The 22359-nt window shown below is 44.0% G+C and overlaps 1 protein-coding gene across 2 annotated transcripts; it reads right to left on the reverse strand.

Annotated features, from left to right (window-relative positions):
- Window positions 1-223: 223 nt before the first annotated feature.
- On the reverse strand, window positions 224-22133 carry PMEL (premelanosome protein). 2 transcript variants are annotated; one of them, XM_020782883.3, is made up of 12 exons: window positions 22010-22133; window positions 12358-12486; window positions 11469-11615; window positions 11201-11341; window positions 9351-9512; window positions 7684-8130; window positions 5381-5833; window positions 3900-4064; window positions 3203-3296; window positions 2638-2840; window positions 2039-2126; window positions 224-556 (listed from the first exon to the last, which is right to left on the reverse strand). In XM_020782883.3, the coding sequence occupies exons 1-12, from the start codon at window positions 22074-22076 to the stop codon at window positions 397-399; spliced, it is 2256 nt and encodes a 751-aa protein (XP_020638542.3). In that variant the 5' UTR covers window positions 22077-22133; the 3' UTR covers window positions 224-396. The 2 variants fall into 2 exon arrangements, with proteins under 2 accessions (XP_020638542.3, XP_020638533.3); XM_020782874.3 differs by having other exon boundaries at window positions 2039-2129.
- Window positions 22134-22359: the final 226 nt, after the last annotated feature.

Consider the following 22359-nt stretch of genomic DNA (forward strand, 5'->3'; position numbering starts at 1 on the left):
TATACTAGCCAGCGTAGCTGCTATTCTGAGAGTTGGTACAAAAAATAAACTTTCCCAGTTCTGCTTGGGGGTAACTCGCACCTGGGGACAGGGGCCAATATAGTGTGTGTGTGTGTGTGAGAGAGAGAGAGCGAACCAGAATGTGGAGCTGCTGACTTAACACCTCTGCAAAGAGAGCCTGTACAGGTGTCTCCCCCATCCAGGTGAGCACTGAAACAGCATGAAGGAGTGAGGAAATTTATTTATCTCGGCATTGGGGAACAAGAATAACAGTGTTGGGGGTGGGAGGTCATTTGGGGAGGAGAGGAGTTGCCTCTTTTTCCACCATAGACTCTTTGAGACATCTGGTCGGTGGCTGGCCAGGCTTGGTGAGTCCCTTGGCGCTCATTTCCATCTTTAGACCACATGGCCACTCAGCAGCGGGCTGCTTTCCCCACTGGCCCCCTGCCCAAAAGCCTGGCGTAGGAAGAGGCGCACAGCAGTACGGTCAGGCAGCCAACTTCTGGGAGAGGTGCCGGCAGACATCACCGCTCGCAAGGGAGTGTACTTGACATGCCTGTAACACATAAAGAGGCCGTTAGCAAAATCGTCTTGGATGAATCGAAGGTGAAGGAGGTGGATTCCAAGTGTGAAGTGGCTTGTGGACAGAGCAAAGGATCTCACCCACCGATTGGGGGGGGCAGAGCGCTCTCTCCTTGGTTACAAGCCAATTTTTTTCCTTGCTTGAGGTGCATTAAAACAAAGAAAAGGGCTTAAGTATGGTAGGATCTGAAAACTTTCTGCTACAGAGGAGTCCACACCAGCAAGGCGGACATCTAGAGTGAGGGGAGGTGTTTTGAGGTTCAGATCTAGCATAGAGAAGTGAAAAGATGGAGCAGATAGGAAACGGGGTTACAACAAGAGATCTGTGATTAGGCAGAGGTGACCTGTAAGTGCAGGAAATGAGGTGGTGGAGAAAAGGATTTCCTGGAGGTTTCGGAAGGTGACTGACTGCCCAGGTGCCCATTCAATTTCCCAAGTGCTGTGCTTCCACTGACTTAATCCCTCCCTGTTTGAGCAGAACGGTATATTGAGACAGCATGGAAATGTTACTGTAGCTGACCTTAAGTCAGGTCGCCTGATCTCTGCGCTGTAGTTGTTCCAAACGTGAGTTGGCACAAGACATGAAAAGGAGTATCAGATTAAAGAGAGTCCACATACCCAAAGAGAGTGTGCATTAGGTGTGTATAAGATCCCAGGTTCGACCTGCCACATTTTTTTTCCAGTTGAAGTAGGGCTGGGCAACAGCCCCCCTCCCCAGGACTGGCATTATTGGGCATCAGCCAATCCTTGCATCATCAAAACAATAGCAGCTTCCTCAAATCATTTCACTTCAGTCACTTCAAGAAGCGAAATGGATATGCACTTCAGATTTGCATTAGTACCGTACGGACCCTACCACCCTTTGCACCATCGAAAGCGACTGCAGTTGCTACTGAATATGGCTGATGTCAAGAACATGGACAATAGTGTGGCCCTGCAGGGCTGGTGGGGAGGCAAGATAATTCTCTGTTCCAGGGAAGGTTCTTCCCCTTATTTGAAGGATTGATGTTCTCAGGGAAGATCTCTCTTTGTGATCTTGAAAAGCCACAGACAGTGTTCGGTCAGCTTCAAGTGCCCAAGAAATCAGCCACTTCCTGGCATCAGATCCAGAACTTGGGACACATGAAATGTTTAGACTACAACTTCCAGAACCCCCCCCCCCACTCATTCAGATTCACAATCTTACCATCCAAACTTTTCTGAACTCTGATTAGATTGAATCAGAATGCAACAAGAATAAGATCGTTTTTGGTGAGCAGTTGAAAGCTCAGGATTTCTTGCATCTTTTTCCAACTAGAGCAAAGTGTGATTCCAAGGGCAAGACTTTGCAAAATGGCCTGCTCTTGGCTGAAAGGCTTCAGGTTGCCTGATCTTCTAGTACCCACCTCTGACTTTTGGACTGATGTGCCTCATGCATTAAACTGACTGGGAACAGCATGGCTAGGCAAAAACTCACCGGTAGGTATAGGCCACAGCACCCAAAGCAGCAGCAACCAGCACCACTCCAACTAACACTGTTATTTGAGCTGAGGAGGATGTTCTTCCTGCTGGAGAAGTGGGAGAAATTAATATTGGCTGTCAGATCTTCAAAGGGATTGAAGAGGAGTTCAAGAGAGGGAAAGAGAGGTGCCTCAAAACAACTGTGTGCACCTGCTTCCCCATACGTGTCATCAAATGACACAGCTAGGGAAAAATGACTTTTTGGTAACTGCACTGGCTGGATTTTCTGACAAAAAAAATAACTTCTTAAAGTTCAAGTGCTGTTCAAAAAACAAGGAATGCCAAGATTGTGAGAATAGAGAATGTTTCCAAGCCTTGAATCCCCATAAGTTATTTGACTATAACTCCCAGCAATCCTGGCCAGAACTGCTTGTAGTGAAGGTTTCTGGGAGTTTTTTTCCAAAAACATGTGGGGACCTAAGGTGGGGACCACTGCAGTGGAGAAAAGCCGCATGAGACCATGGAGGATAGACTGAAGGAAAGCTGCTTGCTTACTAAACAAGCCTTGGGACCAGCCACAAAAGAAGAGCTGATTCCCCAAAGCTGGGGCCTTACCTTGGATGCTGACTTGGGTGCTGGCTACAGCCAGACTATTGGCATTAGCCAGAGAGATGTTGACACAGTAAAGTCCAGACTCATTGAAGGCCTGGCGTAAGACTAGTTGGCAATCAGGGCTGGGCTGGACTGGGGTGCACGCCGTCTCCTGGGCCATGGTACACTCGGGGTCCGATATGGTTGTGCAAACTTCTTCAGGGAGGCTACAAGCAGGAGAAGTCCGTTAGTCCAAAGGTTGAGCGGTGGGACAGTCCTGCTCCCACTTCCTCTCCACTTCCCAGGCGACCAGAGCATTTTCTGCCCTTCTTCACTACCACCTTCAGGTTTCTACATAATTGCTATGACATCCTCCTCTCATCCACGTGGCCAGAGACAGTTTGACCAGCTGCCCCTACGTATCTCCTTGTCTTGTTCCTAGCTTCCTTCCATTCCTTCCCACTGGCCCATCTCTCTACTCCTACACACTCCCCACAGCCATCATCTACTGCATTTAAATGAGAGGAAGTGGAATTCTCCAGGGTGGTGACGAAACAGAAGAGAAATTACTCTGAGGTGCAAAACCTACCTTCCTTGGCAGGTCACAGTGAGATCGACCACGTTTTCTGCAACAGCTGATACCAGGGGCACCACTTGTATGATTTCCACACTCTCAATGCCCTCTGCAGTAGAAGAAGAGAATAAAGATGGGCCCCCTTTCCTCCCTAGATGTGTTTCTCTTGCTACCCATTTATCCCCTCATCTAGAGAATCCTCAGTGGAAGAGCAGAGAGAGAGAGAGAGATGGAAGATGCTGGACAGCATATATTTTGATGTTTACATGTAAAAACCTTTGAACTCATACAAGGAGAGGTACTTTCCACCAGATTTTTTTTGGGGGGGAGGGAGAAAAGGAGGTGCTTAAAACTCAATTTTTAGCTTGTTAGGGAATGTCTCAACATGTGGAAGGGAGATCTTCATCCTTGCAACCCACCTCCAGACTCACATCCAGCCACAAGGTGGTTGTCACTCATTTATCTCTCTCTCTGTCTTCTTTCAGTGACTGCATTGAGGAAAGATGTGAGACTGCCGGTCCTGGCCTTTCTGGGACAGGTTGAGAGGTGGGCTTTTAATTCAGATACTAGAGGCTCCAGCACAGGGTTGGAATGCAAATAACCACATCCTCGTTGCCTAAACCATGTCCATCAGCAAAAGCAATGAAGCCTGTTCAGTATCCTTGGGGCTGAGACACTCTCTTTCATCCACCCACCGATCCCCTGGACTCACGGACAATGTCCAGACTGGTGGCAAAGGTTCCGTAGCGGTAGAGAAGGCAGCCATTGGGTGCCTGGCGTTTGACCACGATCTGGACCATTTCAGTTGTAAATGTCCCGGTTTCAGGTATCACTGATACAGACTGGTCGGCGGTGACTGTGTCTTCAACAACATCAGCTGGAAAACAATTAGAGGTCTAGGGAACAAAGTCCAGTTTTGTCTCCTCATCTATCTTTTCCCATACAAATAATACTCATGAGCCATCAAGTCAGTTCTGATCTATGGTGACCCTTTTCAGGGTTTTCTAGGTATAGAATACACATAAGTGGTTAACCATTCATTTCTTCTGGGGGTGTCCTGAGACTCTACAGTTTGCCAAAGGCTACCCAGGCTGGCTCTACTCACAAAAAGCACAGTAGGAATCAAACTCCCAACCCACTGAGCTATCCAACCAGCTTTCTTTTCTCATACCTTCTTTAAAATAGCAGCTGCTAGAAAGGGAAGAGACTGAGGGGGCTTTGAACTGCTTCAGAGGGGTGCATGCCATTGGGTATGCAGTCTCATGGGCCAGAGCTTGAAAAGTTACATTTGGGAATAAAATTCCAAATCATCATCATCTAAGAACTGCAGAGCTGTAAAGGACCCTATGGATCATCGAGTCCAGCCCATGTCAGGGAGGCACAGTGGGGAATCAAACTCCCAACCTCTGGCTCTGCAGCCAGAGACCTAAATCACAGAGCTTTCAGTTCTGGGAGCTATCATTAAGAAAAGTAACCTTTTAAAGCTAAGTCAAGGACAAAGATACTTCTTCGCCAATATGATACATACAGCATGTTATTAGCAACTGAAAGTGTTCCTGTGATTTTGTTTTCCAAGTTTTGTGGCTGAACTATTTGACTTGCAAATGAAACCCATGTTTACTACTTGAAAGCCAATCATAGAACAGTGTATGCTAATTTGCAAGCTATGGGCTATGGCAAGAAAAGACCTTTCAGTATTTAAAGAATTTACATTTCTAATGTGTTCTGGGTATATTCTAGTTGGGCCTTGCATGAGAGGGAACAGCTGCTCTCTGCTGAGTAAGGGATGGATGGAAGGCTGAAAATGACACAGGTTGAGGTTACACCTGAGCAAAGCACTGCATCCACTGTGGACGACCCACAGACACTCCATTTCATTCACTACTTCTATGAAAGGGTGGAGACTTCTAGAGTTCTTTTACCCCTAGTGACCTCTCAGTCCACTTCAATCCACTAGAAGGTCTTCTGTCCCTTACCCTCCCTGCCCATCAGATGCCCTTTCATTCCTGCCTCCCCTGCCTAAGGTTCAGCTGGGGGTCCTCCTGCCTTCGGCAAAGTTGTCAGTCCATGCCCGGCTTTACACTCCCACCCACCAAATTGGGAAAAGAAAAGAAAAAAGAAAAAAAAAAGACCCACAAGGAACAAGCATGAGTTGCCCCACTGAATCTGAGAAGAATTTCCTCCTTGACTTACCTGCCGCTGGAGAAGGAGGGGTGCTGGCCACCCCAGAGAGTGTCGTTGCGATCTCAGGAAGCACAGCTGTGGTTGCTTCTGATGACAACATGGTAGGAGCCAGAGTGCCTGGGTCACTCTCGGGAGTCAGTGTAGCTGTAGACACAGGCACCAGAGTGCCTGGCAATGGTGCCGAGGTGGCGGTGGGTGTGGAGGGCAATGCCACTGTGCCGGGGAGAGAGGCAGGCTCAGCGCTGGTCACAGAGACGGGGTCCACGGTGCCCGCCGCCTCTTCAGCCAAGGTGGCAGAGGCAACAGTTACAGGATCTGAGGTCACCATTAATTCTCCCTCTTCAGGTACAGCCACGCTGACTGTCTGGGCAGGGGCAGCTGCCGTGGCCACAGAGACAGGGTCTGAAGTGCCCGATTCCGGGGGCTGCTCTGTTGGGAGTGCAGGAACCGCAGAAGCTGGAACTGAAAAGGCAGTGCAGAAGAAGAACAACAAAAGAGAAATGGGAGGCCATGGCAGAAAACATTCCAGGCCGGCTTTTTTATGGGGATCAAGGCCTGTTTTTAAAATAACAGGTGGCTCGGCTCGTATAAAGACCATCGGGATGATAATAGATCCATGAAGCATGAGGGACAAAACAATTATTTGAGACCTGTTCCGCCCACTCACCCTCCCTCCCGCTCCAAAGTTTGAGGTTTGAGTTAGAAGATATGCCGTATGTTGTGGAGCCATGCTTTCCTCCGGGCACGCTGAGCACCCTGTTGGACCTGGTATTTTACCAAGTTCTGGTAAAGGGTTTGCTTTGTATGAATATGAATACTTCATTACTTTAAAAGTCCGACGGTACCGAAACAAGAAGATCTTATAGAGAAGATACGGGAAACAGCAGAAATGGACATTTTATCAGAAGTGATGAAGGACTGTCCTCTACAACTGAAAGATGGGACTTATTCTAGAAATGGCTTGAGTCATCAGACATCGCTTGAAGAACATGCATTAAAATGAGAACTTAAATCTGGAAGGCAGAAAATAGTAAAAAGAGCAATTTGGAATTTTGAGATGGCAATATGTATAGAATGGATATTAGTATGTCATTGTTTCTCCTCTTTCCTTTGACCTCAATTCCTTTTTCCTTCCAGTTACCCTTTGTTAAAAAATAAAATATTAAAAAAAATACTTTATTGCTTTGTAGTCAGTCAGGTTTTACGTAAGAGCATAGCATCAAACCAATCTTAAAAATAGTATTTAGCATCTCATGTAAAGTACATATAAACAAGCATAAAATAATAAATAATAGTAATAAAATTATGTAATAAGCACTCTCAATAATTGAATCCAGAGGTAAGATTAACTTAAAGAGCTTGTGAAGCAGACAATAACTTCTGTCTTTCCATGGCTCATTTAACAAAATTAGCGGTCCTATAGGATATATAGTAGTCTGTGGCAGCTAGTAGGAACAGGACAGTACCTAAAGGGGAAGTAGTTTTGATCCCAGTTGTTTAGGTTTAAGGTATTGGTCTCTCAGACTGGCATACAGAGGACATTCTGTGAGAAAGTGTACTATGTCCTCCATTTTAGAGCATCCTGCTGGGCAATGTCTGCCTTTACCATGTTGGTCCATGTAACATCCCTGAATCTCTTTTAACTGGAAGCAGTTCAGTCTGCATGTAGTTAAGGGCCTTAGGTTGATTTTGTGTATATGTTTATAGAAAACAGATGCACTTCAGGGAATTCATTAACTGGATGCAACATATGGATCATCCTTAACCACAACAAATTCTGTTGATGGATAGCATGTATTTTATAATTGCATTATAGTCCTGCAATTAACCAGAGTGAAAGGCAACTAATCCTAAAGCTAAACCTGAACCTATTGATTCCCTGCTGTGGGGCTTGCATGCGGAGAGAGATGAATCTGGATGTCATCTGTTTGATTTCATCTGCTATGGAGGGCAGGAGAAGCAAAAAAAATGTTACCACAAACTGACATGCCTTTGTGGCTGTGGTGATTAACAATGATGGACAAACTTTTTTTAAAGAAAATGTCTCTGCTATTACTGATCCTCACAATCAGAAAATCTTCACGGGAGTTCCCGAGATTCCCCAGAACGCAACTCAAAAGTCTTATTTTATATTCTATAACTAAACTGAAAATCATGAATTCAATTTTAAAAAAAAGCTAAGGCTAGATCAGCGTGAAGCACATACATTATGCTAAACAGAGAAGCTTATGTTTTGCTTCATAATAAAGTAACTTAACCCCTACAGTGATGTGAACTAAGACAGGTAATTCGGAGAGGGGCCAGGTACTTACCAGAGGTTTGGGCACCTTCACTGCTTGTCCAGGTTATGCTGCTGACAGTAGGCAAGGCACTGGTATCTTGAGATGTGCTGCCCCTCGGCCCCGTTGTGGGGATTGTCGCCCCCTGAACTGTGGTGCTGCTTGGTGCGGTTGTGGGGACAATGAGGGGCTGTTCTGATGTGCTGCTACAGGAGGCCAAAGGGATGGCTGCCTGCAGCACAACGCGAGGGCTGAAGGTCCCAGTGGTAAGGTAGGTGTGGGTCACCATAGCTGCCCGAGAAATCAAGGTCCCACTCTGGTCACCGAAATCCCAAGAGTAGGAGATGTCGGCATCACTCAGGTATTGACTGGGGTCGTGGAGCCTCACACCAAAGGAGATGGCCCGGTTTCGCACAAACTGGCCATCTGTCCCATCCACATCTAGCACCTGTGCAATGTCCACATTGAATGGGATCTGGTCTGTAAAAGAGAGCAGAATGTCAGCAAGGGGCAGAGAGATCGACTGGGTTGAGGGGGACAGCTGCAACAGAACAGCAGTGCCCTCCCCACCTTCTCGGAAGCATCCTTGACGGCTCCACAACAATGTGCCTTCCTGAACTTAGAAGCAATAAGTTACAAGCAGTGCCGCTCCTGATAATTAGTTGACATGTATTTATATTTCTGTTAACGGAAACTACATTTCAAAACTAACTTTACAAGTAGGACACCAAACAGGTGGAATCTACTGTCTCAGAAAGTGGTGGGTTCTCATTCATGGGAGATTTTTTTTTAAACAGATGTTGGCCGACCATCTGTCAGGAAAGCTTTAACTATGGATTTCCATGACCCTTGGAAGCTCTTCCGGGTTTAATATTCTAAAATCAACTTGTTGTAATAGGTATTATTTTCTCATTACTTCTTAAAGTTACTTTTAAAGGGCATTTTGAGGCACATTAACTGGGATTTGTGCAATAAGCAATGGAACAAGCCACTTCTAGCAAGTAATGACAGGGAATTCCTTCTCCAAGCACAGTAATGGAACAAATTACTTTTAAAAAGTGACTTTTCTAGTTACTCATTTTCCTTATCTCTTACAGGTCTCTCCTGATCAGTCAAGTCTCAGTAACTTGAAATTGCAGGACAGCAGTGAGAGCTGCACCCCTTTTCCCCGTGCAGTTTTTTTTGGGGGGGGGAACAAAGAAAATCCTAGCATATGTCTAGGGCAGCAGTCCCCAACATTTTTGGGACCGTGGACCGGTTGGGGGGGGGTGCAGGCTCCATGCATGGGGGGCACCCCCACTCTCACGGGTGAGCGTGTCACACTTGCTGGTGGGCGTGTTGCACTCACGGAGGGGCGTGTTGCACTCGCAGGTGGGTGTGTTGCATTCACAGAGGGGCGTGCCACACTCACGCACATGCATAACACACCCCTCTCCGAGCGCAACACACCCACCATGTGTGCGTGCGGGGGGGGGGCAGAGATCTGTCTCCACGGCCCAGTTCCAGGAAACCCATGGACCGGCACCGGGCCATGGACTGGGGGTTGGGGACCTCTGGTCTAGGGTATCCATTGCAGATCTTCCTCCACCCCTGCCCCTGCTAATTCAAATAATCTCCATAGCAAAGAATTCAGCCCAGTGACACATACTTCGGTCTAGATGGGTGGGATATAAATTAATTAATTAATTAATTAAAATTACCTGTGATGCTGAACTGTGATGAGGTGCCGCCTATAGGGATGAATTTCTCACGTCCCCGGTAGTGGTAAACTTCTACTTCCATCGTGTAGGAACCGAGAGCCACATCACTGGTTTCAATGGTCAGCCGGGATGAGGGGCCATCCACCACCTGCCAGTAACGCCCTGAAGGGAGGAACAATGATGAGAGGGGAAGGTATTCCTTTTGATGGGAACCCAGGATCCCCCCTTCCCCAGGAAGTAAAAGGCTGGGGGGAAATGGCCCTCCCCCTCCTGGCAATGTTTTAGGCTTGACAATGCTGAGTCCCCACAGTACAGTATTCTGAATTCAGGATAACACAAGCCGACACCCTTGATGTCCTTTTATTTGACACAAAGGCAGCTTAGAATTCAAAGAACAAGAGCTAAATTCATTTGTTAGTTCTAACTGAAGTAGATCCAGTAAGTAAATGAGACAACAGTGATGATGCAAGTCAATGAATCTTTCTTCTTTGGATTTTGTTCCAGATATGAAGTGGGCAGTGAAATGCTAGTATAATAGCACTAGTGAAAACTGGATTGATGCATCACGGGAATGCGATAAAGACTTAGATTCCCCTATGGCTGGGGTAAAATCCCTCCCAAATACTGCATAATAAGCAGCAATTCAGCAGGAAAAGATGTTTTTATTGTCCTTTATGGGGGAATGTTTGTCAGCTGACTTTTTTCTTTTCCACATAGGTCCTAAAAACACAGGAGCCTACCCAGAGGAAAAGAATTGGCCTCCCTCATCCATGAAGTCAGCCATGAAGTCTTGAAGCCTTATATCCTTGATCTTTGCATTATGCATTATGCAAAGAGCATTCAGAATTTATAATCAGAAAGGCTAAGCCGTAGCTCTGTATTCTACAGCAGTCATTCTCAACGGGCTCCCCTGAGGGGGCCCCTGGCACATTTGAAGGGGCCCACAGATGGGAAACAATTCTTCACACAACACCTTATAAGGTCCGTTATGTGACATATACAATCCTGATTCAGTCTGTATGTCTTGTGCTTATGGCCGTGGCCAAAAAAAAGTTGAGAATGGCTGCTCTACAACTATAGTTCAAGAACTGACATATACAATTTTCCCCTCTTCCAGGGAAATTATGTTCAGTAGCAGGGCTGTAACTCAGCCAGAGAACACATGCTCTGAAAGCCAAAGGTCATTGATTCACTTCCTAGGATTTGCTACCAGGCTGGGCCAAGACAAGCGTGTCCAAAGTCTGGGAGACCTGTGGTTGCTCTGTTAAATATTACTGCATTTGGTAAATTATTTTTGCCTTCCTATCAAACAAGTTCCTATGTTTCTGTGCCAGAGCTGATGTGTTTGCAATGCAAGAATTGTTATTTTCTCTATATCAGCTTCTATGCTGATATAGAGAATACACATACGCACACACACACACACACACACACACACTAAATTCTCTCTCTCTCTCTCTCTGAATGTATGTACTGTATTTAAACACAGAAAAAATTAGCATTCCTCTCACCTTTCTCATTCTCAAAGATTGTGATGTTATTTAATGATATCTTATGATATTTGTAAGCCGCCCCGAGTAGACGCTGTCTAGGGGGGCGGGGTAGTAATCGAATGAATGAATGAATGAATGAATGAATGAATGAATGAATGAATGAATAAATAAATAAATAAATAAATAAATAAATAAATTCTACTGCTTCTTCAATCAAAGTGAATAGGAAAAATAATTAAAGAGTTGAAGAGTGTCACAGGGAATGAACTACTAATCAAGAAAAGGTCCAGGAAACAGCCCTGGGGCCCAGGATGATATGGAAAACTGACCTTAACTGGCCAAAGAGCCAAGGCTTACCCCATGTCTGCCAGACATAGACAAACTTGCCACGTTTGCCACGGTCACTTGGGGAGAAAGGCTGTCCATCAGGAAAGAAGCAGTCTGACCTCTGAGGATCCTGATCCGGAAAGACAGGGTCTCCTTCCATCACATGAGTACCTGCAAGGAATGAGAAACTGGCAGGGTTGGAAACAGGGCCTGGAAGGAATAGGAGCTCTGACGGTGCACCACATGTACAGGGTCTCCTTCCATCACATGTAGGGGCACCGCATGTACTCAAGCTCACCATTTATGGTGCAGTTCTGGCTCCACACTATGCGGCCATCTGGCAGCACCGTCTGGTTGCCCGGGAAGCGGAGGGCAATGCTGAACGTGGCTTTGGCGCCAGTTATAGTTGGGGCATCATTGCTGATATCAAATTTTACATCGCCACCTGGGAAGGAAAAGTTAAAGAGGGAAAATTACCTCAGAACTCTAGGTTCCTTCACCACCTCTGGAGAGGCCACTTGTGCCTTGGGCACCCAAGGATGAAAGAGAGCACCCAGTTGCTTAAGATTTGCATGTGCTAATGTATAGCATATACATGGCTACATTTCGAGAGCATGTGTAGCCTGCATATGGTAATTAAATTGTAAACTGCCCACAGAGTATATAATATAAGCAGCACACTTTTAAAAAATTCTAGAGCTGAAATGGAAATACAGTACATTTAATTCGAATGCTGAAGATTGTGACTAAGTAAACCATGTGCCAGTGGGGACGTGGTGGCGCTGCAAGTTAAACCACAGAAGCCTCTGCGTTGCAAGGTCAGAAGACCAGCAGTCGTAAGATTAAATCCACCCAACAGAGTGAGCTCCCATCGCATGTCCCAACTCCTGTCAACCTAGCAGTTTAAAAGCATGTAAAAATGCGAGTAGACAAATAGGTACCACCTCATTGGGAAGGTAACGGCACTCCGTGTCTAGTCGCGCTAGCCATGTGACCACAGAAAACGTCTACGGACAAACGCTGGCTCTACGGCTTGGAAACGGGGATGAGCACCGCCCCCTGGAGTCGGACATGACTGGACTAAATGTTGAGGGGAATCTTTGCCTTTACCTAACCCATGTGCCTGTGGCAAGCCCTTCTCACTCTCCCTTCTTCTGGATTTTTAGCTCTGAATTTGAAATCCACACCTTGCCAGCAGTTTTGCTGTCCGGAGTCTCCCTCTTTCCACCTGGGATACAGTCGTGAATTCCACGTCTTGTAGGCCGAATGTTTCTGGCTCCAGCTTTGTCCCCATCGGTTCTTTCTGCCACTGGTCCCTGAGGGAAGGAAGGAAGTTAGTTCTCTCATTTTGAATCTGCAAATTACTGTATTTTTAATAATTTTGAAAATGTGATGTCATAACATTTGTTACAATATTAGACCATGTTACAGAATACTGTTCTTTCAGTTCTGCTTCACTGTTTCATAGAGCAATGTTTTCTCACTTTTGGGTATCCCAGGTGTTCTGGGATACCCAAGGATGTATCAGCACCAGCTGTGCTGGCTGGGGTTTCTGGGAGTTGTAGTCCAAGAACACCTGGGTGACCCAAGGTTGGGAAACCCTGTCATAGAGAAAGCGGGACATGCTGGTGTGGTAACATCACCATCGCCCTGAAGACCACTTCCTGATTACACACACTGTTACTCTATATTACTGAAGGTTCTTTGCCTACTGCACACTCTTTGGTTTTACTCTGTAATAGTCTACTGCACATCAGTCTCTGAAGGAGGTCATGTATTTATTATTACTTTTAGAGTGCTCAAATACACTGTTCAAATTGTCTCTGTCCGTGGCTGTGACTGTGGCACAGCAGCTATAACTCAAAGCTTGTGCAGCAATGTAGTCTATCTGAACAGGTAGCCCATGAAGCGGAGGGCAGAGAAGGAAAGCTCTATTCATGTGGTTACATTTTGTGTATGCATTCATAGATGCTGAGGTCAAGATACAATCTCATCTCAGAAAATTAAGGCCAATCTGAACAATATGTGGAAATGAATGGGATGGGATTTATAAACACTTAAGCAGAGGTCACTGCCATTCCAGAATATTAATGTTAAAAAATGAATAAGAACATCACACCCATTTTTGAAAGAAACATTTATCCTAGGGCAGCAATGAGAAGATCTAGCCTCTCCACTCTCACCCATACATCCTCTTTTCCATTCAGATAAAACTGAACAATGGAGAGGACGGAGCAACAAAGGCTAAAAGACCTCACCAATCATGGGCAATTGATAACACTTGAAGATTTCAAAAATATATTAGAAGGAAGGAAAGCTAACTGGCTCTAAATAAAACAAGCCACAGATTTTATTTGGAAAACAACTAATACCTACAAACCTCTTCAACTAATAACACAATTTGAGGAAATGTGCAACAATCACACAAACACAAGAAATCTCCAAAAGATATTCTTTAATGACAGGTGCAAAATATAGGATTACAACCAGGACATTGGGAATTGTACCTTGGAAAAATTTACTCTGAGGTGCAGTGGAACAAATATACGGCAATCTCCTCCATTTAAAAGAATTAAATTAATTGAAATAACTCTCAAAATAGCACATTGGTTTGATCGAAGCCCAGTGAAGATGTCAAAATATGACTCTACTGTAGTGGAGAAGCTGCATGTTTAGGGGATCCCTTCATCTTATGTGGCCAGAATGCCCGGAGCTTAAAAATATGTATTTAATTTGATACAACATATGACAGGTTTAAGAAAACCCCTGGATATGACACTAACCTCATATTATTCTCCTTTTTAATTGGTATAAATGAAAGTCTGTTATGTTATGCAAACACTTAATCTTATTAACACTAGCGGCTAGAATGGAAATCGCACAAGACTGGAAAATGCTAAAAGAAGATTTCAGCATATACATGGATACACAAAGATTATGGGAAACTGCAGCTCTAGAGAAATTAACTAAGGAAGTAAAACAGGGTCTTTGTGTAGAGGTGACTTCAGTGAGACATTGCTCCTTTTATATATTTCATGACTTTCTCAGGTCTGAAGCATGGATTACAGAGACTGTATCAAAAATTTTGGTAATTTCATAGACTAATACTAGAAAAATGTATTCAAGACATGAAGAATTCTTTAACCTGGATAATAATAATTTTTAAATCTCTTTTTTATATTTAATGTTAATATTACTCTCTATAGTTTGAAAAAGAATAACAACAAACTAGCAAACAGGCAGATACATCTGCCTATGTCACTCACAGAAGTTTTTAGAGACCTCAGTTCTGAAACGTGAATAATTGAAACAGAAACTGGTGCTAATAATATTTTAAAAACACACCCCAAGCCTCTCTTTAAGGAACAAAAGAGGAAGAATGCTTTACTAGGAAAAGATATTTTAGAGCTTGGGAAATTTACTTTGTTGGGTTATAGTTTTGAAAATCCCTAAGTCAGGACTGGCAGAAATCGGGTTGAATGTGAAGGGACTTTTGCCATTTCACATGACACAAGCCATACTATAGTTTAAAATGCAGTAAAATAATGCCTATTGCACACTGTTTTAAAGTATAGCTGGACCTTGACTGGGCAAAGCGTGTCCTTTCTTCTCCACAGGACTAGGACATCCGGTAGGTGTCTGGTTCCTACAGCGGCAACAGAAGCTACCAACATGCTCCCTGGCTGACAGCAGGTAAGCAAGCCCTGTACAGAGAGAAGGGCAGCAGAGCCCTCACCTGCTCCCCATGTAGCCAAAACAGAGTTGCTGAAGCTGACGGCCCTGGACAAGAGGGCAACATCAGCAAGAGGGCAACATCAGCCAGCTACTTTGGCAACTGGCTAGCCAGCAGTGTTTCTTGGGGCGGGGGTGCCACCTGAACAGATACAACAGGACATGTGATCAGAATGGTTTTGCTCCAGTTTGCGACTATTCCACAGTAAAAAGCTTACTGTGGCATATTGTGGCTCTTACTAACCTGTAATTTCAGAATCTGGGTTCTGGAGGAGCAGTTCACTTTTTATTTGTCTGTTAGCGAAAGAGAAAGCAGGGGAGGAGGAAACAGCAAAAACTTTGTGGCACCTTTTAAAAAAATTAATAGATTTCTGTGAAATCCACTTTCACACATACTGTAGGATGATCTGTTATAGTTACATGGTTATATATGGTGATCTGTTATAGCCTACCAGAAGTAGGCCCTTCACTAGCTGAAATGAACGTCAACATATTACACATGCTTGGTGCTCACACAATGGAGACACAGGCATTAACAATTTAACTGGGTGTGTTTCCAGTTTTGTGTAGGGAGACATGGAAGGAGCATCCCTGAAGAATGTGAGGACTATGAACATATCTGGAACACTTTCACTGGAATAGAATTCTATTTTCATTGTATTCACCACCAAAACTCACCACATTTAGGCTCTTCTGTCTTGTGCTGGCCTTTGAGAGACTCAAGCCTGTACGCCCTTTACTGTATTCCTGCTGTTTCTGAGGAACCCAAGCTCAACAAAAAAGGTCCAAATTTAAAGCAGGGATGGGAAACGTGCAGCAGCCGCCTGATGTTGGGATCGCCACTGAAGCCCCCAGAGGCCTTCTGAAACCAATTTTCCCTCATAAGAAAAGGAGAAGTGCATTCCTTAAGCTTCAAGGGTCATAGTGTGATTGTTGATTGAAAAGGGAGTGGCGCAAAGCATGTCCTTAGCTCTCTCCTGGCCCTGTTTTTATCGCAAAAAAAGAGTTACTTGTCGTACTTGAAGGCCTCCAGGAGCCATGATTCACCTTTTAAATAGGTCACGCAGGTCACCTGCACTATTGAATAACATCCCCAAATGCCCATTTTGAAAGCAAGACAAGGACAGCTAGCTGCTTCTGGTCTTCTTCTTCTTCTTCTTCTTCTTCTTCTTCTTCTTCTTCTTCTTCTTCTTCTTCTTTTTTTGGGTGAGGCTTTGTGACATATGGAGGACTATGCAGTCCCCAGAGGGTACCTAGGTCTGCCAAAATTGCTGACCCCACCTTAAAACAAGGCATAAGGGCCCTCTGTTCTTTGTTTCCATCCCCAAATGGTTTCTACGAAATCTGAATTGATGGCTCATCCATGATGTGTGTGACCTGTGGTGGGTCCTAGGTGGGACAATTGGCCCCCAGATTCAAAGAATTCACCCATCCTGGTCTGAGGTTTTCCTGGGTCATATTTGAAATAATTCTTAGAGTCTGATTATGGAAGGGGAAAAAAGTGTGAAATAGTACTGGTTTGGGGCTGGCTGATTCACATTTTCCCCCTGTTGATCCCATGATGTAATAGGAAATGTGAATCAACCCAGAGTCCCACAGCCCCAATCCATTGTTCTTCTTCTTCACCAGAAATCCTTCTACTTTGAAAAAGTTGAATCCTTTCATTTGAGTTCAAAGCATGTGATCGTTTGAACGGATGCGGAAAGACCATCAAAGTGCACACATACACACACAAAGCAGTGCTTTGACAAAGCACCTTCCCCCTTGCCTCACAAGGGATGACAGAGATAGCACAGGCATGCATGCACACAGTGCCAGCACTCACCTCTCTCTGAAAAGCTTCTCTCCCAATACACTTCTTGTTTTAACAGCTTCTTCTGGGACAGAGCTCCTGCTTATTTATTAATGAGCTCTTCCAGCTGGCAAGATAAGATGAGGAAATAACTGACTGTGGAAGGAAAACCTTCTTAAGTTCCTTTGAACCACACCACCACCTACAGATGCATCAATAGAACTGCAATCAGAAGGTGCCCCCCACCCCGCCTGTGTAGCCACACATATCAAAGAGAATTAAATGTTCTGGTTTGACTTCACAGTGATTTAAATTATATTTTCCTCACTGTGTAGTTGCACCCCTTAGTCTGGAAATGTGGGAAGAGAGGCGTATAATTTCTGCATGTGAGTAAAGAGCTCTCCTTAAATTCCTTAACAGATTAGTATACAGTATTTGGCAAGCAGTCGAGTCTGTGAGTGAGACGATTCTTGGATGAGACAATTAACTAAATGCTGCTTCCAATCTAGCATTTTTATTACAGCACTAACAAGAGAGAAATAGTCAGTGCCCTTCAAATAAAATGATAATTAAGATCAGTTAACTAAAACTTATTAGGATCCTTTAAGGGAACTCACCAAAGCAGCTTGCAGGGAAAGGAGGCACATCAGACTCCCTAATGTCTCCCTCACCTTTGGCAGACCAGACTAGACTAGAGCAGCTCAGGCAGGCCTTTGCCTCTTTGCTCCCTAAGCAAAGACAAAGGAAAACTTGCCTTACGAGGGAAAGTGTTTCTCCTGGGAACTCCTAGACAGGGAAATCAAACTAACCAATATACGGTATATCCTTGTAAAAAGACTTGTGTAGGTTGTTCTTGCTGGTGTTGCTATTGCTGCTGTTGCTATGTGTCCACAAGTCACTTCTGACTTATGAATTAATGACCTTCAAAAGGTCTTGGCCTGTGGCATAGCATCATCAAACCACCACTTGTCCACAAAGCTTGCTGGCTGACCTTTGGCAACTGATTGACTTACTACCTAATTTAACTGTTGGGGTTTTTGGGAAAAATGTAAATGGAGAGAAGGGGAAGGATCGTGCACCTCACCTTGAGGTTCTTGAAGGAAACACCAGATATCAGTGAAACCAAAGAAACAACCAAGAATCACACTTCCTTGGTAAGAAAATATGGAAGTACTAGAAAAATGTGCCTTTCCAACAAGAATGTAGCAATGCTGGGATGTAGAGGTGTAGGGGAGTTTGCAAACTTCACATGCATTGAGTAATGGCCGTTTGCTTCTTTTGCAAGCAAAACCAACAGCTGGAAAAGTTCCACTACCAACCTCTTCACACACTTCAGTTACATTTTCCACTCATTCCCAAACTGTTTTTTTCTCATCAACTGTCATTTTCTCATGACATATTTATCTTCACCTATTGACTTCAATTATATGAAATTTAATATCAATCCTATATTATGGACAGTGTATGGCAAGTACTTTGAATGAAATAAACACAGACTGGTAAAAAATGATACGCTTTTCCTTTCTTTTCCAGTCCATGTGTTGAGCTGTTATTACACTTCATATTAGTACACTAATTCTCAAAATTCCAGCATCACAGCTTTTGTTTTTTTGTGAAATGTTCATACCTTTTACTAACATCTGATCCACTTCTACAAAACAAAACAAAAAATTCAATTCATAATTTAAAGCAGAAAAGAAGCACACAAAACTAGTAAAAAGATTCTTAATGAATGTTGTGGTAGGATTTTTAAAAAAAACATTGATAAAAAAAGACAAACCTGTTATGAATATCTCTCAGTCTCTCCCACCCTCAAATTCCTACACACAAACACACAAATGGTTTGGGAACTAAAATGTTAGAAGTTGTGAGGACAGTTTTTACTTTCTGCTAACCAAATACCGGTTGCCAGATTTCTGTATCCATGGGAATATACATACATACAGAAATTCAGTAGCTTTAACAGTTTCGTAGAAGTCAGAAAGGTAGCAACTCTTGCATTTATCAAAACTGCAGCAATGTGATAAAATAGGAGCCTTTCCTACATGCACCCAGGCACTCTGGCTGGCTGATCCCTAACAAATTTCAGCACACCGACCGCCATCATCTCTACTTGCTACCAGTTTCAGGAGCAAACTACAACCCATCTGTATGGCCTGCGCGCTTCTTGTCCCTGCTGCTATCTTCCAGCCTTTGGTGGAAAGTGGGGGTGAGGGGGGCAGGAGATGACAAGTATACACTGCATGGTCAGTGCCTTGTTCACCCCCCAGTTCAGCTGAAACAGCCCTGCCTTCAGCTGAGAGTCACATGAAAGAGCTTGGGCAGAGGCTGCCAAGCCCCATGTGACGGGAGCCCCACGGCCCTGTGCTGGGCTGAGCCATCACATGCTGGCTGCAACCCTGGTAGAGGAGAAAGTTCCTGGGCTCCTTGCCATACAAATGGGGGCGGGGGGGGGGGCGGGGAGACTACAAAGGGGAATGGGCCAAAGAGGGAATTCACTGCCTGAAGGACTACAGGGGGGGAATGAGGAAAAGTGGGAATGGAGTATATGGTCAGGAGGAAACGTTCCTTTCACGTTCTCAACTTTTTTGTGATTTTAATTTTCCAGATATAGAGTGAAGGGAAGTGTGAAGATAATGGAGAGAAGAACCCATCACAAAAAAAATCATCCCCACATAAGAAGCTACTGTCTGATAAAGTCAGAGCATTGGGCCATCTATTTCACCGCCATGTGCTTGCTACAAGCTTCCCAGGTTTTCAGCAGTTTTCCCAGCCCTATGTGGAAATGCTGGAGATTAAACCTGGGGCCTTACTTCCTCCTCCTCAGAGTCACATTTGATTGGGCACTAGAGCTTAAATTGGTTACGGGTGAAGTCATTGGTTGTAGTGCCGAGATCAAGGAAAGATAAGTGTCTGGACACTTCCCAAGGGAAAGAGGTAGGATGAAACTGGTAAACCTATTCCCCACTGCAAACTAAAATTTTGTCCAGTAGAATCTTATAGTGCCTTTGAACTACAGTTAAAGCAAAGTCTGCAATAGCATCCACCTCTTGAAAACCACCTCTGGAAGCCTGACAGGAGGAAAGGTAGTTTCCAGAAGTGACATTTAGTGGCTAGAAATCTGCTATTGAGATGTCAGCAGCACTAAGCAGATGGATGAAGGAGAAAAGGTGTCAAATCATTCTTCACACTGAATGCTTTATCTATCATATCCGCATGAAAAGGGATTCAGTTCTACTTAGCCCTGTGTTGTTTGTCCATCTTCTCCTTATATTCTGTCTGGTGACCACACCTTACAATAAGGTAATCCAGAGCCTGGAAACACTACCTTTTCCCACCTATTTATTATTATTATTATTATTATTATTTATTTTTATTTATTTTAGCATTTCCTACCCAGAATTTCCTACCCAGTATGTCCAGTGGACCGCAGGACATTCCCAATAGACATATAAATTAGTTAACTAGCTGCTACATTTGATCTCCGTTCATAGCATTAATTGTAGAAAGTGGTCGTGTTATATTAAAGAAAAGGTCTGGGGCAGATCAGAATGGAGTAAGAGGAATGGAGTAAGAACGGATCAAGAGAGGGAGAAATAATTCACAAGGCTGCATCTGCAGCTTCTTTCCACTTTGCCATAGTTTTGTGGAGAAGAAAAAACAGAGGAGAGGAACATGAAAGAGTGTTGCATTGGCAGTTTCTCATGTACACAGCTGAAATCCTGTGTTTGACATGTATATCATGCACACAGATGAATGCAGTCTGTAGTGTAAGATGTTGTCTGTGTGCTTTGTTTACATAGTTACAGTGGTGATCTAAGGATGGTGCAAAATCACAACCATCATCCTTTTACAACAGGCACATACATACACATAGTCCACATTCCAGACAGCAATAATCACCACAAGAGGATTAAAGTGTTTTTGTCTGCTCAGTTCTCCATGAGGTTTAGCTTTACAGGTGTGCATGGGTGAAGGAGGAGGAAGTCAGTGACAGAGAATATGTCCTTGACTTTGCTGAAACCCATTTACACTGAAGCTGAAATAGCCATCTCGGTGGTTGACTGGAGTATTATTTTTTTAACCTGTTGGAATTTGGGGTGGGGTGGGGACTTGAGATTTTACTCTCACATACAGTACTTTCTGATTATTCTAGAACTCTGCCAAAATTTAGAACTATAACCTTATACAATCGGCTTTTCTTTTCATGCCGACATTCTTTTCCACCATGATTATCCTCAGAATTAAGCCTGTTTTCTAAGTTAAAGTTGCCTGCCAAAACTCCTAGTCCAGATCACACCCCTGCACCTGCTGCGCACTCTATAATAAAAGTTAAAACCCTTCACACAATTGTTCATTCTGTGAACAGTACCATATCTAATGTGGGGCACAGTTCTGGGACCCTGTCTTGAAACTTGAGGATAAATTAGTTATTAAACAAATACATCTTGGATTTCAGCTAGTGAGGGATGCAGATCTTCAACTGAGCAGTCGGCTCTGGAATAAATGTGTTGTGGACTTTGAACCTACAATATTTCCATAAATGAGAAATAGATCAAGCAGAAATCTTCCTTTAATAACAATAAGCCCATGGCTTTTCTCGAAGGCACCTAGATCTGAACATCTTAATTAAAAATGTGCAAAAGTATTTGAGAATTAGCTTGTGTTTTCTTCTGAGTACTTTGCATGGAAGCAAGACATTAAAGAGGAGAGGCCAAAATGCATTATCACCAAGGCAATTTTTACAAGTTTGAACCATTCTCACATTTGAATGCTATTAATGGGGGAAGGCATATGGAAGAAAAATTAGATATACATTGCCAATACAGTTTTTAATATTGTTTTACCTAATTTAAAAGAAAATTTATCTAAGCCTCACCTATGAATAAGCCCATTGGCTATGACAGCTTATTTTTAAAAAAAGGCACCGGAAATCTAAAGTGTAAACATATAAAAAGGAAAATAGCCTATCTAGTCAGAAAGAAAACATATAATCTGTGTTGTCCTTTGAAGGAGTAACTGCTACTGTTGGAATTGTGGAGACTTTCAACCAAACCCAAAACAGAGAATATTCACACCATCTTTGCACTGACAAAGATGACTGTGGATACTAGTGCTATAGCTAGGGCAATCTTAATTTTGCTGTGCCCCTTACTCTACAGCATAGTAAAGGTCACAGTTTAATCTGACTGAGCTGCAAGTTCATAATGTGGGACTCATGGGTGACGGGGTTTATTTCTACGGATGCCAGTGACAGAATCAAGATGTATCGTTCTTTCTGTAAGGAAGGAAGGAAAATCCTGGACTGTACTTACTGCGCTGAGCTGTAGCTACAGCCAGAAGGGCCCAAATCATAACCAGCAGGTACCAACCCCGTGGCATCTTCACCCTGGGTTCTGTGTAGCCGCCTGAGCTTCTGATGGCAAAGGAGAGCAGTAAAGAGCCACCCGGCAATAAGAAAGGGAGCTCATTTCCATAATCCCACCCTTTCCTTGGATTTAAGGCACCACTTTCTTTCCTCACCTCCTCCCGCTTTCTAGTAACGGACGGACGAGCCATGGGATGTGTGACCTAGTCACAAGTTAGCGTTGTGGTGAAACACAGTGGGGCCCCATTATTTGATTCCTTAGTTGAAGGGAATGTTAAAGAAGGGGATGGGCCAAAC

This window comes from Pogona vitticeps, chromosome 2, assembly GCF_051106095.1.
Source record: "Pogona vitticeps strain Pit_001003342236 chromosome 2, PviZW2.1, whole genome shotgun sequence".
NCBI classification, from domain to species: Eukaryota; Metazoa; Chordata; class Lepidosauria; order Squamata; family Agamidae; genus Pogona; species Pogona vitticeps.

Excerpts from the sequence above, each read along its gene's own strand:
- PMEL (XM_020782874.3), bottom strand. The coding sequence starts at position 22,076 with ATGCCACGGGGTTGGTACCTGCTGGTTATGATTTGGGCCCTTCTGGCT. Across the intron at positions 12,487-22,009 it reads TGTAGCTACAGCTCAGCGCA|GGACCAGTGGCAGAAAGAAC; the intron begins GTAAGTACAGTC and ends TCCTTCCCTCAG. Across the intron at positions 8,131-9,350 it reads ATCACAGTTCAGCATCACAG|ACCAGATCCCATTCAATGTG; the intron begins GTAATTTTAATT and ends TCTCTTTTACAG.